Here is a 15,611-nt window from a genome sequence, read left to right as displayed (position 1 = left end):
TGGAAACACACACAACCAAAAACAGAAGAAAAGAGAAGAAAAGATAAATTTTTTCTCACAAAAAGTCTCTAACGCCTGGAACTCTAGCTCAAGCTGCTGCTGGATAACCGCGGCAAACTAGATCTGAGGTCAGTCAGGGTTGGCAGGGGATTATGGGTAGGGGGAGGAGCTTGGAGCTCGGATCTAAAGCTGTTGAAAACTGCCAGCTCGGATCCGAGGTCAGATCCGATTCCCATAGGTTGCTGCACAAATGAAGTTAACTACTTCAGATGTGCAGGTTTTCCTCCCAAGGGAGCTGCCAAGAGTGATTTGCTTGGCAGTCTGAGGGGTAAGTCATTGTGATTGTCTTTGGATAGTTTGAGACCTGTCTTCTCCTCCTTTCTGGGTTGTGGCACCCCATTGTCGTGGCTTGTAAGAGCCTTGTGTCTGACCTCTGCCCCTTGGGTGTCTGTATTTGCCCCTCTGAGGTCTGTCAGAAGTTGGAAAGAACCAGTTTTTGGTTGGCCAATTTCTGCTGAAACGAGGGGGTTGGACCTGTAAAAAATCCTTGACCGTCTGCATAGATTTTGCCTTATCCTCCATTTTCTTTAAAACCTCTTCTGCTTTCACACCAAATAAAACATCCTGCTGTAAGGGTGCATCCAATAACTTTGCTTTAACATGATCAGGTAAAGTTTGTTCTTTTTAACCAAGCATGCCTACGAATGACAGACCCTGTTTACAGCTGCTCTGCAAGAAGCTTCCAATGAATCAAATCCACATTGCAAAGTATGTTTTCCCACTTGTTCTGCTGCATGCAACAAATCTTGCATTTCCTTGTAATCAGGCTGCTCTTTACGAGTGCTCATTTTTTGTTTTAATTGAGACATCAAATATTGTTGATATTTCAGCATGTGAAACTGGCAATTTAAGGCCCTCATAGCTAGAGTAGCTGAGGTATATACTTTCTTTCCCCATCTGTCTAGTGCTCTAGAATCCCTTTCAGACAGTACAGGATTTTTAGCAATAGAGGCCTTAACCCCTTTGGGACCCTGGGAAATGGTTTCTGGTCAGCAACAGGGCTTTTATATAGGAATTTATGTGAGTCAGGGACTCTGTAGTATCTGTCTGGTTTGGCTGGTGCAGGAGGTAATGAATCTGGGTTAAGGCTAGATTCTGAATAATCATCATCCATAATGTCCAACACAGGTGGAATAGCAAGGGGTCTGTGCTGGGGTAGTAAGAGGAACTCTCGGAGCCTTTTTTTAGAATCAGAGTAATCCTGGCCTTCCCAGTGGAAATATTCCCTCATGGTATGTAAAGTTTCCCCAAAACAGTAGTCTTCTGGGGGAGATGCTGAGGGAATAGACTCTTCAGCATCAGAGTCTTCATCAGGGGGAAAAGAGTACTCCTGTTCCTCAGAAGAATCTGAGGTAATGGAAACCTGGTCAGAGGAAGCGTAGTCCTCCTCCTGTCTAGGCCTTTTGTCAGGTGGGGGATGGGAACCCCTGACTAGGGTAATTAAGTCTTCGGCCATCTTAAGCATCTGTTTCTTGGGCATGGGGCCTTGCACTGGAGACTGCTGTACAGGCTTCCTTTCTTTTAATGGAGTTTTCAGTTTTGCAAAGGATTTAATAGTAAGCATAGTCGGTCTGAAGACACCTTTAGCAACTGACAGCCTTTCAACTGCACCGGAATACCCATCAGCCATGGAGTCGGAAGGGCCTAAAGATAAAGGCTCTGGAGGCCCTGCAATCTCCGCTTAGGAGTCGGATGCAGGCTGGGGTTCTAAATCAGCGGTCGTCAGGGGCTGCGTAGGCGAAAACCGGAGAACTGGCGACTGGCCTAGCAGAGGCCTCGGTGTCTGGTTTGGGTCTCGGCTGCCTGTCCTTATCTTTGCGCTTTTTATGCATCCCGGTCATCGGTTGCTCCGACAGCATGGTATAATTAAATTTTCTACCAAAATAATGTTGGGCGAAATCAAACCGACATTTAATAGTTCGTTTGTTAAACCTAACACAAAACCAACCACCTGTGACGTCGTGGTCTGGGCCTAGGCAAGGGATACAATAAGAATGAAAATCCTTATGAGGTATTTGCTTCCCACAGGAAATGCAATTATTAATTTTTTCTGACATCGGACTGAGGCAAGAAAAGATTCCTCAACAAGGTACTTAGCTTTATTGAAGACTTAGGTCTGAAATTCGATTTGAAAATCTCAGGGGTCGGCTGACCGGCACTTGCTAACTGCTTCTGCTTCGGGCACCGCACGGCAAGAAAGACGGAAGAAAATGGCGTTGGCTGCCTCTTTTATACCCCTGTCACACTGACGTCAGGGAAGAAGCGACAGCAACTGACGCCGGACCAAGACTTTGGAACTCTGGCCGACTGCGGGACCGCCTGACAGCAGATAACCCAAGTGTGATGACTGCAGCAGTGTAACACGATGAACATCTTCTATTACAACAAAATGTTAAAAGCTGACAATCGGCAAAGCAAATGCATCATGTCTCATATCAGTGCAGAGTACAGATATTCAAGCTAAGTAATCTACAAAATCAATAGACAGAATAAGAACAGTTAAAGCAAAAGGAGATGCAATAGTATTGGCAAAAAAAATACAGATCTGAAAAACAGATGTACAGCTATAAATAAACAGGGATAATCTCAGTTTGTGTCCTACTTTGCAGTCACAGTTATTCAAGCTTCACTGATTAAAGTGCTTTTCTATTGAATGAGACACCAAAATCATGCTCTGCTTTGGAATGCTGGCTTTAAACAGAACCAGGAAGTCTAGTCTTTTAGTTTAATGTCACCATTTCCCCCAAAGCTGCATAACTACAAAGGAGGCTTATCTATCAGTTTCACAAAGTACCAAATGTTCCTCTTCTCTGGGCTGTATGACTTAAGTACATCAGATGCGTGGGGATTTTTTGCAAGGGGTGGGGGTGGGGGTGGGGGAGGATTTGAAGCCTCACATGTGTACAGGGAGAATTTCCCTTCCCAGAACCACCATTTATATTTCAGGTAAAATATACATCATCACACCCATCTACTGCTGCCCACTGGCAGGATACACGCATACACAAACGCACACAGATGTGTGCTACAAAATTTCTAGCAAAAGCGATTTTCCACAGATATTGCAGACCTCATTCTTTACTGACATCTCTTTTGCCATAAAAATATGAAATGCAGTCAAGTTACTATAAAACAGAATTTAATGATAAGCAGTACATTAATTTCCCTTACCCCTTCTTTCCTTTCAAAGCCTCCTCTGAAGATTCTTGAACCACGACCTCTTGAGTGGTCACCTCGTAATCGCCAGTACTTAGACTGAATGTTAAAACTTTGCTTTACAATATGAGAAACTGGTCGTCCAATCAACCTTTGTGGCCGCAAATTATGCTGGGAAAAAAAAAAAAAAAAAAAACCTTTACTAAAACCTGACATTTTCCATTGCTTGTTCATAAATTACAACACCTGGGCAAATTATTCACCAAAACAAATAACTAATATATTTTTTTGTCAAGTCATCACCCTTTTTATCCCCTTAATTACCTATTCCATAGTTATAACTAAACTCTTTGCTACCTGCTATCTTCTTCTAAGACAAAGCATAAAAAATACAGCATCAGTGATGTAACAGGTAGCAAGCACCAGCCGCTGGCTCAAGAAGTGGCAAACCTGACTTTTCTAGAAAATAACTGAGTTTCCATGGTGGGAGAGTTCCTTCTTTGGTGGCCTCAACTGCAGGACCCTTACAGGAGTTGATTTATTTGTATCAAAAATACAGAGGTGGATCCAAAAGTATGAAGGCTGAAACTGCAGGTGGTGAGGCACAGGACAATCATAATCTGTGAAGTTCTGACTGGTATTCGAGACTCATGGCAGTGAAGTCTGATTAGGGTCCAGAGCCCTCTTCTGGCATCAAATAGAAATCCTTTCCATTTTGTTAGATATCACTTCCTTACATTTAATTTCCTAGCTTCCCATTACATCCGAGTGACGCCTCCAGGTGCATCTGCAGTTAACTCCTACTGATGCCTCTAGGCGTCAAATATTGCTTGTTCATATTTGTATCAATAATTCCAAAATCATGCTATGTACAAGATTTTAAAAAGATTTCATCTTAAAGCTTACACAATACCAAACTCGACTGCATTAATATTTTACCTCTGTCTAGTGCAAGTAAATAGATATTTTTATTTTATTTTACTTAACATTTGTTAACTGGGAAAGTCCGACTTGGAACGAGGCCAATTTTCAGAGGAGGCCCGGGGAGAAAGGCTCCAGATGCAGGCCTTTGTAAAGTGGGAGGAAACCGGAGCACCCGGAGGAAACCCACACGAATGCAGGGAGGACATGCAGACTCCTCTTGCTGTGAGGCAACGGCGCTACCGCTGCACCACTGTTGTCCAATAAACTGTTTTTTTTTTTAATATTAATTTGTATAGATATAATTGTCATACTTTTCTAAATATTTCAATAACCAAGTAACACATATAGAACTCCTTAGCCTCATATGAAGCTCTCAGCCAGATTAATAAAATGCTGCTGACAGTATGTATGCAACTTGAGTGGTTGCTGAGATATTGTAAGTTGCTTGCAAAATATTACAACTGTAATAGTTACTGTGTTTACTGTGATTGATGAAGTTCGGTTTAAGACCCAGAACCTAAAGAATACTACCACTATAAAAATAGCTTGTGCTGAAGAGTTTGCCATTCATACAACTTTCATAATCGTTATGGTTCCATAGATATGAACATTTGCTTGAAATGAGGACAAAATTTAATTCTGTGAAAAGGCTTAGGCTCCGCCTATTGGAAGTTACAGTGCAAACTTCCTGAGCTCCATTGGCGTGAATGAGTCATCAGAAATAATTTGCCTAAAAGGGATGCGGGATCAACCAAGATGAAAGACCTGAGGTCTTCAGGTTGGGGTGTCAAGTGTCTCCTTGCTTTGGATTAAAAAGTTCATACACAAGCAGCACTACAAATGCCATCCTTAACTAGTTGGTAGAAGGAAGATTCAGTGTTGCCTCTACTAAAAGGGAACAAAGTTCCATTTCAAGCCTGCATTATCCTGAGGAGAAGGGAGATAGTAAGAAAGAGGCATGCCCAACTTATTGAGTGGGCCTCTATTGCCCTGGACACCAACTGGTATCCTCATGCAAAATTTTATGAAATATGTTTTTCTGGATGAGCAAAAAGGTCTACTTCTCCCCCACTCCAGAAATGTACCAAATATAGATGCTCTGTACTTACAGAACTTTAGATTTCTCTGATCTCTGTCCTGACATTAGAACAAAAAGACTAGTGGCTGGTACCCTCAAGTGACGGCAACAAACTCCTCACAGCTCGCACTCCTCCCTAACCATAAGCCTCTGCTGCAGTCTCCAGATGAGACTGCCCTCACTACAAACATATAAAAAAGTATTTATACACAAGACAATAAAGACTACTTCCAATTGCGGGCCTTCTCAGACTCATCACACATGACAATTTGGAGGGGTTAGAGAAGCAGGTTCCTTCCAGTGTCTGGATAGAGCAGAAAACTCTAAAGTTCCAATAAGTACATAAATCAAATATTTCTTAGGTCCTGTCTGGACACTTGAACCACAGGACTACGTCCCCAGCCAACCAGGGTAGGCTGCACCAATAAACCTCTGAGAATGGTCACTCCAAAGGATGCTCAAACTGGTAAATTACAAATAAAACTAGTCTGAAAAAACGGCAAGCCTCCAGAGAACAAAAAACCCTTCAAATCTTAACGTAGGTTTATTAAGAAAACAAAACGCAACCAACGTTTTCGCCACTGGTAAAACAGTAGCTTCTTCAGAGATGCAGTACAAAGAAAGCGCCACAGTTTTTAAATGTTTGGTGTAATACGCCCACTAGATGCTTCAATCTATTCTTAAAAGGGGCAATGATAACATTTTAAAAAACAAATTTTTTAAAAAACAAAAAGCGTCTTCTCACTTTGTATAACTAAAGACAACGTTGTAATTTTTAAAATCAATTTCATAAATATCTAAAAATGTTTATTAATAATAATAATACCAAAAATATAAGTAAAAGTATATATTTACCAATTTACCAATACAGCCTATACTCTACACCGGAAGATATGTGCATACATACATAGCCTAAATAGGTGTACACTCGTTACTACAACTTGCCAAGTTTAAAATAAAAAGCCGATCTATATTAAATACAAATGTTAAAAAGTACTAAAAAGTAGAGATAAGTAAAAAATACGTAAAAAAGTACTATACAGAGCAAGACTAATCCATACTATAATACACATAAAAGGGTCAACGTAAGCATAATGTATGGTGTTAGTCTTGCTACTTTACATATACTCTACCTCTTGTAACTTCTCAATTTCAAAATACACGCTATATTACAATTTTCATTAAGCCCCGGAGGGCTAAAAGAGTTAAGGGTTAGTTGCCATTCAAGTTCTCTACTTTCTAATAATAGTGGAACAGGAATTGAAGGCAAGACTTGATCGATGGCTAAAAAATGAAAACTATGGCCAGGGTACTTAAAAATGTGCTTAGCCAGTGCGTTCATATGCGTAAATCACATATTTCTCAGGTCCTGTCTGGACACTTGAACCACAGGACTACGTCCCTAGCCAACCAGGGTAGGCTGCACCAGTAAACCTCTGAGAATGGTCACTCCAAAGGATGCTGCCATTCAGGAAAGAGAACAGAGTCTATAATTTTAGCAAAGGTATGTGCAAAAGACCAGGTTGTTACTACAGTAATCTCTTGAAGTCACGCATGTAGCTTGAGCCTTCACTTAATGTGCCTTAGGTGATCAAAAAACCTTTTGCCACTTGAAGTGTAACAAAAGGAAATACAATTCAAAAGCCATTTCACCAGTGCAACCTAGGTACATCTCTAGCCAAACCTGTGAAGTAAAAAACTAAGAGAGCTGCTCATCTTTCCTGTGGTTGTGTGTGGTCTACGAAAAAACGCTGTTGTTTATGAACATCTAGGCAATGTAGCAGATATTCTCCATTACTGGATTATTTAGGAAAAAAAAAAAAAAACAGGTGGATACTTTCGTTCAAGTTATTTTGAGTAGCCACCCTAGGCATACAGGAAGGTTTTGTCCTGAGCAATACCCTGTCTGGGTGAAAGACAATAAAGGCGTATTTGAAAGACAAAGCCTGCAGCTCAAAAACTCTAGTGGAAGCAATGGCTACTAAAAAGCAGTCTTACAGGGCAAGAATCTAAGGCCTACTGAAGCAATCAGTTTGAAAAGAAGTCTAGTTAGGTACTGAAGCAGAAAACTAAAGCCCCAAGCCAAAAGTTGGTCTGGTTAATGAAGGCCTAGAATTAAAAATTCCTTTGAGAAAGGCCTTGCATGAAGGACGAGCTGCTCGTGAATGGTCTAGAAACCCCTCATGAAAACATTAAGTTTCTGCCAAATGGACTTCAACTGAAGAGTAACTACCTCCTTTCTTGTACACTTGTGATAGAAAGGCCAACACCCATTTCGGCAGTGCAGAAATAGTGAAAAAGGCCTTCTCAAGGACCACTCTGAAAAAAAATTTCCCTTTGCCCTTACAAATTCTTGTAAGTGAACCTTTCTGTAAAGCCATAATTAGCTCAACACCACGCAAGAGGAGTAGTGTATTCCTAACCATTACTGGAAATGGAGAACCAAGTGGTGAGATAAAGGAAATGAATGCCTATGAGAGGCCACCCTGACAGGTAAATTACCAGGTTGGAATTCTGGTAGAAGAAAGCGTTTTTCTTTCAGGTAAGGCCCATAAGCAAGGGGAACAGAGTCTGTTGGGGCCAGAAGAGAGCTAGGACAATAAGCTGAACCTTGTAATCACTGGTTTTCTGTAAGAGTCTCTGTATCAGAGGCAGGGGGGGAATAGATGTACAGAAGACTCCATGACCAATCATGAAAGAATAACTGCCCTTCTTGGGGAACTATGCTGAAAAACTTGGGGCATTTTGTGTTGAATGGTGAAAAGAACAGTTGCAACACGGTGTCCCCCACTTCAACATGTTGCGTGCTACTCTGATGTTCAGGGACCACTTGTGGTGCAGCAAGACATGTCTGCTGAGTTTGCCCACAATCATGTTGGAAGACCTGGGTATGTGTGTTGCAGTCAAAAAACACTGCAAGGTCAGGATCCATTCCCATACTATTATTACTTCTCAGCACAAAGGATACAATGTGGGTTCCTTCTTGCTTGTTCAGGTACCACACAACCTCCATGTTGTCTGACGGTATGGAAACTGCACCTCAAGAAAAATGTCCTGAAATGCCTACAACACTAAGGCAGCTCACATGTCAAGCACACAGATGTACAGGGAAACTTCATCCAGAGTCCACAAACCTTGAACCATCTTGCCCCCACTGTAGCGAAGTTGAATCTGTGGTGACCACTGCAAGCAGTATTTGTACAATGAAGGGAGACCCTCTGAAAAGGTTGGAAGGATTCATCCACAGGTTAAGCGCCATCTGACCATTCGAGAAAGTATGATCCTGTACAACTGTTGGGAAGACTGGTTGCAGTGTACATACAGTTTACTGCAAAACAGTCATGTTGAGAACCATCTGTATCAGCACCACCATAACACACAGAACCTTGGAAAGGTGAACTGTTGGTGGTTGAACTTGCTACAGTAGAGAAGCCACCTTTGTCAAAGATGAAATCCTTTCCTGTAGAAGAACTAATTGCTGCAGGTAGTGAGAAAAAAATATACTGCGGTGAGGCCAAATGGCAAGGCCCTGAAACAATGACTGGCCCCTATGTGTAAGCAAATGAGTCTGCCTGATGCCTTGCCCATTTTTATGTGCAGGAATGCATCCTGAACATTCAGAGTGCACATCAAGTCCTCTGCACAGAGACATGGCAGGATGGACTGTACTGTGACCAACCAGAAAGTAATTTTATAAATTAATTGAGCTGAATCTGATGAAAGACTGGCTTGATGTTAATCTCTTCCTGGGTATAAAGAAAATGTGAAGTAAGATCTGGATCTTCTCTGGTCTGGTGGGACCTCCTGGATCACTTTTTTTTAAGGGAAGCTGAACCTCTCTTAAGGCTGCTTGCCTTTGTCTGGGTGGTGGTCGGGAAGTCTGAATTTTTTTTTTTAACCTAAAATGTAATGAAGTAGCTTCTGAACATGATTCTCCTTACCCAGGAAACCTTTGTGATGTTAATCCATGTAAGGAGAGATGTCCCTAAACTGCCTCCAGACTTTACAGGGGCTGTTGGGATTTATGAAATCACAAATTCCACACCTTTTTCTAATTTTACTGAAAGGCCCTTTATGGGATAAAGAACTTAACTCCAACAGTAGTGAGTGTTTTGATGATCTGCTCACAAGTAGAAAATCTGTTTAACCTGCTGTCCAAATAGTGTGTTGTCATTGTAGGGTGTTGGTACAGGCAGTTTTGGTTCAGTTTTAAGGTGGTCAAGGAAATCAATGATCCACAACTAGGCCCGTCTTCTTAAAGTCAGTCCTGACCCTGCAAGCCTTAGCTGCTCCATCTGTTATGTAGAGGATGCGTGAATAGAGAGGAAATGGTACTCTTTCATGGCCACATGATGCTCCAGTTGGGATCAGGGCTCCTCCTCACTGGGAAAATATTACAGATTCTTATCTCACATCTCTGAAACTGAATCATATGCACCATGCAGTTTGAAGCTCTGACCACAAACATACTACTGCTTGCATACAGTCACTTCCCTAGGCCTACAAATCATCTTCAAATCCATGTTGGGATGACTGGTCTGGGCATCCTTCAGGATTTCTTTCACAGGTACAGTTACAGCCACCTCGAAGGAATCAAGAGGCACCTTTGCTGCAATATGGCCTTTGGAGTATGGAGCATCCTGTCCTGTCTCCTTGGGATGGGCTTCACTACATCTGGCTCATTCTAATCCTTAATGCAGACCACCATCCACGTTTATCTGGGGGAGGCACTATCCCTGCTGCCGAAAGAGAGGCATTATAGGCCTTATGCAAGACCTGCTCTTCAAAGGAAGTAGGATCAATGGGCCAGGAATCCACCATGTCTCATTTCCAAAATCTCACTAGTAATGATTATCTGGAGGGGATTTCGAAAACCCTCTTCTTCGTCTAGATCAGTATCTGGAGTGGGAGATTCGGAGGTGCTTCTTGCACATCCTCTTTCTTAAGGGGCTGCAATGGTGGTCCTCTTCAAAACTTTCCTACGAAGAGTGACCTCTGTATCTCAACCAGTCATGGCCTACAACTCCTTTGGTCTTGAGGAAATCTCGAAGATGGTTGGCTCAAGGTCCCCACTTGGATAGTACCAAAGGGTGGAAATGGTACTAACACAACAGGCACTAAGGAGCTAAGTTTAGTTCCCTTTTGCACAGAGTCATCTGCAGAAGTGCTCAGGAACAAAACTTTCAGTGTCAGCATGTTGGGACTAGTGCCAGACTGGCAAGTGTATTGTCACTGCAGAAGACTCCAGGGCTGAAGCAGAGTCGGGGATCTTCTATACCAAGGTTCAAACACCGGCTGCACTGACACTGAGAATGTCATCGATGCCATCAATGCAGACACTCTTGCTGGAAAGAATCAATGCACACCTCTTGAGCACTAGCAAAGTGCAGTTGCGCAAGTTCCACTTACCTGTATTGGTAGATATTCATAGAACAAAAGTACAGTTTTGTACCTACCATAAATGTAGATGTTCGAAGATCCACATTGCTGCAGTCCTTACATATGGGTAGTCCGCTGTCCTTGGTCGGCCCGAATACCAAAGTATTAGGCTGACGTCGGTCATGGGCGCTCAGATCTGACATCAGAGCGTCAGGGTATAAAAGCGCATGACCGACGCCATATCCTCAGTCTTTTCTTGCCCCAGATGTCAGAAGGCCCTAAAAAGAAAGGCCACAGCCCAAAAACAGGATACCTCCCAAAAACATGCCCAACAACAACCATCACCCCAATCATATAACCATGCCAAACTACAGAGGGGAAGGAGGGAGGGTAAATTGGACTGCAGCAATGTGGATCTTCGAACATCTACATTTATGGTAGGTACAAAACTGTACTATGTTCTTCATCTCACATTGCTGCAGTCCTTACATATGGGTAGAATCCCAAAGCAGAGGTAAAGGGAGGATGGCAAAATCATAAAGCATTAGGGGCTGCTAAAATGCCCTGTAATATTGCAGTGGCAAATCCAGCCCTAGACTTAGAATAAAGAGGAAGTTGGTAATGCTTGGAAAAAGTATGTACTGAACTCCAAGTGGCTGCTTCCAAAATATCTTTTGTAGCTACCCCCCTTAGAAAGGCAGTAGAAGTGGCAGTAGCTCTAGTGGAATGAGGTCTGATTCCAGCCGGAATCTCCTTACCATGATGGGAATAACAGAAAGAAATACAAAACCCAATCCATTTAGAAATAGTTTGTTTTGAAACAGGTTTTCCCTGAGAACCCAAAGCAAAAGAAACAAACAACTGCTGAGACTGCCTGAACCCCTTAGTTCTGCTCAAATAATAACGTAACTGCCTGTGAATATCCAAACTATGCAAAATCTTCTCCCCTTTATTTTGGGGGTTTGCATAAAAAGTAGGCAAATGAATAGTTTGGTTCAAGGCCACACTAGAAACCACTTTAGGCATAAAGGAAGGATTAGTACGCAAAGATACCCTATCCTTATGAAAAATCAGGAAAGGTTCCACTGCCATAAGGGCCTGTAATTCAGAAACCCTTCTTGCAGAGGTAATGGCCAACAAAAAAGCAGTCTTCCATGATAAATACTTTAACTCGGCTGTAGCTGCAGGCTCAAAAGGTTGTAGAGTAAGCTTTTCCAACACAAAATTGAGATCCCAAGCAGGAGTAGGAGCTCTACACGGAGGTCTTATGTTCTTTGCCCCTCTAAGAAATTGCTTAAACAAAGGATGGGAAAATAAAGGAGGGTCACAGTCATAGTGAGCAGAAATGGCTGCAGCATGAACCTTTATCGAGGAGAAAGACAAACCCTTGTCCAATAACTCAGTAAGATATTGAAGAGAAACACTTAAATCAGGCTTGGAAACATCAAAGCCCTTCGCTTTGCTCCAAAGAAAAAATCTCCTCCATTTATCAGCGTAAACTTTCCTTGTACTAGGCCTTCTGGCCTCCAAAATAACATTCAAAACTTGTTGTGGAAGCTGAGACCCTCCAGGGTCTAAAACAGAATATGCCAGGCTGTGAGATGCAGAGACTGAATCTTGACATTGAGGAAGTGATTGCCCTCCTGAGACAAAAGATGCGGAATCAAAGGCAGAGGCCATGGAGGCTCCCGTACCAAACTCCTCAGTAGTGGGTACCAGTGCTGTCGAGGCCAATCCGGCGCTATCAGAATCATGGATGGCTTGTCTTTTCTGGCCTTCAGGAGTACCTTGGGAATGAGAGGCAGAGGTGGAAAGGCATAGACATGAAGATTGCTCCAACTGAATGATAGCGCATCCACCTTCCAAGCTGTGGGATGAAACATTTTTGTGCAAAACTTTGGCAACTGGTAATTTAGTGGAGAACCCAACTTGGTTTCGGTCTGAAACTCAGAATACGAAAATTTCAGAACGCCGAACGGCACTTGCAACGCTGCTTCTGCATCGGACCATGCGGCAAAAAAAGACTGAGGATATGACGTCGGTCATGCGCTTTTATACCCTGACGCTCTGATGTCAGATCTGAGCGCCCATGACCGACGTCAGCCTAATACTTTGGCATTCGGGCCGACCGAGGACAGCGGACTACCCATATGTAAGGACTGCAGCAATGTGAGATGAAGAACATCTGCCTTATCAACATTTGGGTAGTAGTACCCTGCTACCCACCATCTAGTAGTCTGCAAAGCTCAGAACCCTTCCCACTACCAGTCTGTGAGCAAGAAAAAACAACCTGGCAGAACAGGACAGCCCTTCACACACAGACAGAACCCTTTCAGTTTTCTAGGATCCAACAGGAGGAGCACATGCAAACATAAGCTTTATGAACACCTACTGTTACTTACAAAACTCAACACACACAAAAAAAGGTTGTTGAACAAAAACACAACAGCAACATCAACCACCAACTTGAGAGACAAGGAACCCAAAGGGGGATGTGATCAAAGATGGGTGCCATGCCTCAGCATATTCAAACACTGGACGGGGGAATTATCCTTTCTAGGAAAGGAATCCTTCTTGTTAGACTTCACAGAGCTGTCATCTTGCAGTTTCCTATTATTGCCTTGGAGTTTGTTCAGAAAACAAGTAATCTCCGTGGTATCCCAGAAGTCTCAAAACAACCCACTAAAGTGTAACGGGTCTAAAAACAAAACAGTGTAAGAAACTTCTCTGTGTGGAAGATTTTCAGTCCATATATTTCTAGTTAATCACTGTATATATTCATCAGATTAGACAATAGTAGTAGAAGTAGCGAACGTAAACTTGTCAAGTCAAAAAGTAATAATAGAAAATATATAATTCTACAGCATTACTAAGTATTCAAAAGTAATCCAAGCAAGGCAGGCAGTCTGTTTCCAGTCGAAAAATCCTTTATTAAGAACACAGACAAGTGATCCAAGTAAAACAAAAAGAGTAATAATTTCCTCACAAGCTTTCTAAATATATATATACTTTTTATCAGGCATGGGAGTGGTTTATTGTGCTGTAAAACAAAGTGTTATTGGTACACGTTAAATTCACATCCCTTCCCCCATCAGTGTGACATTCGAGCTGGTCCTGCCCTACCTAGTAGCTGTCATAATACACAGACAAGCGATCCAAGTAAAACAAAAATAGAGTAATAATTTCCTCACAAGCTTTCTAAATATATATATACTTTTTATCAGGCATGGGAGTGGTTCCATGCCTGATGAAAAGTATATATATATATTTAGAAAGCGTGTGAGGAAATTATTACTCTATTTTTGTTTTACTTGGATCGCTTGTCTGTGTATTATGACAGCTACTAGGTAGGGCAGGACCAGCTCAAATGTCACACTGATGGGGGAAGGGATGTGAATTTAACATGTGTACCAATAACACTGTTTTACAGCACAATAAACCACTCCCATGCCTGATAAAAAGTATATATATATTTAGAAAGCTTGTGAGGAAATTATTACTCTCTTTTTGTTTTACTTGGATCGCTTGTCTGTGTACTTAATAAAGGATTTTTCGACTGGAAACAGACTGCCTGCCTTGCTTGGATTACTTTCAAATACTTAGTAATGCTGTAGAATTATATATTTTCTATTATTACTTTTTGACTTGACAAGTTTACGTTTGCTACTTGTACTACTATTGTCTGATCTGATTAATATACAGTGATTAACTAGAAATATATGGACTGAACATCTTCCACACAGAGAAGTTTCTACACTGTTTTGGAGTTTGTTCAGGAGGGACTTCTGCTGGTAGGCCACTGAAAATTATGTTGCTTACAGGAAGACAGCTAGGGAATAAAACATTTTTGATACTCCTTGCATCCATTCACCACTGTCATCCCAGAGTTTAAAGATCTGATTAGTTGTTGCACCAAACACACAATCAGACTCAAGAGGAGCATTCATGTAATCTCAATTATTTTTCCCTCATCAGAAAAATTCTTGGGAGTGCAACCCACAATACTTCCTAATCACCATTGACGGCACTTCTAGAAATAAAATAAGCACCCTCAAAAGGCACTTTTTAGAGCATGCTTTGACATCAGACAAACATTGGAAAAAAGTTATGTACTCACCATAACGTTCCATTTGAGTAGTAGTTAATTTGTCTTCAACCTGTGGGTTCCCGGATCCATATCGGATCCGACTAGGCTGCATATCCAGCATCTGATCCAAGCTCAAAGCTTCTCCCCTTACCCATAATGCTCATGTCTCCTTCCTCTCTTCAGACAGACTTTGCTGCCAATCCAGTACCATCACCCGACCCAAAAGAGACTTGTCCATACCAGAAAACAACAAGGATAAAAAACACCATATGGAGGTGACCTCCATTATTCATAGGAGGCACCAGGAGTTCACACAAGGCTGGGGGAAGGAAGGAGGGATGGTTGAAGACAAATGAAGAACTACTCAGATGGAACATTACGGTGAGTACATAACTTCTTTATCTGCAGTAGTTGTCTTCATTTGATTTTCAACCTGTGGGACAGAGTCCCCCAGCTACCAGACGCCTGGAAGGCCCTCATGGAAGGATATTCCGGAGCATGGTGGAGCCAAAGGATGCCCTGTTCCTGGATACAATGTCCAATTTATAATGTGAGATGAAGGCATGGGATGAGGACCAAGTGACCAAAGAACAAATATCATCTAATGAAACTCTGGACCAAAAAGCTGCTGATGTGGCCATAGATCTGGTGGAGTGCGCATTCACCTGACTTGGCAGGGAAATCCCTCTGGCTGAATACACCTGAATAACATACTGGGAAATCCAACGGGCGATGGCAATTTTAGAAATTGGTTTCCCTAAAAAGGGTTTTGAGTAAGAAATTAAAAGTTGGTCAGATTTACGAAAGGTTTCTGTCCTGTGCATGTAGAAAAGTACAGTTTTGTACCTACCATAAATGTAGATGTCTGACAGGTATGCATCTGCAGTCATCACATATGGGTTGTCCTGCCTCAGGCAGCCCTATGGT

At 42.0% G+C, this 15,611-nt stretch overlaps 1 protein-coding gene across 2 annotated transcripts in view; it reads right to left on the bottom strand.

The window, feature by feature from the left end:
* BCLAF3 (BCLAF1 and THRAP3 family member 3) overlaps positions 1 to 15,611 on the bottom strand; it is a 798,586-nt gene that overhangs the window by 86,668 nt on the left and 696,307 nt on the right. For both annotated transcript variants that reach the window (XM_044072262.1, XM_044072263.1), the window contains one exon: positions 3,232 to 3,387. In XM_044072262.1, the coding sequence (XP_043928197.1) occupies positions 3,232 to 3,387 (156 nt within the window). The remainder of the gene's footprint in view (positions 1 to 3,231; positions 3,388 to 15,611) is intronic.

This window comes from Protopterus annectens, chromosome 5.part0 (assembly GCF_019279795.1).
Source record: "Protopterus annectens isolate FY-2018-M chromosome 5.part0, PAN1.0, whole genome shotgun sequence".
NCBI lineage: Eukaryota > Metazoa > Chordata > Ceratodontiformes > Protopteridae > Protopterus > Protopterus annectens.
Note: the sequence above shows the minus strand (reverse complement) of the source record. Positions and strands in the feature narration are given on the sequence as shown.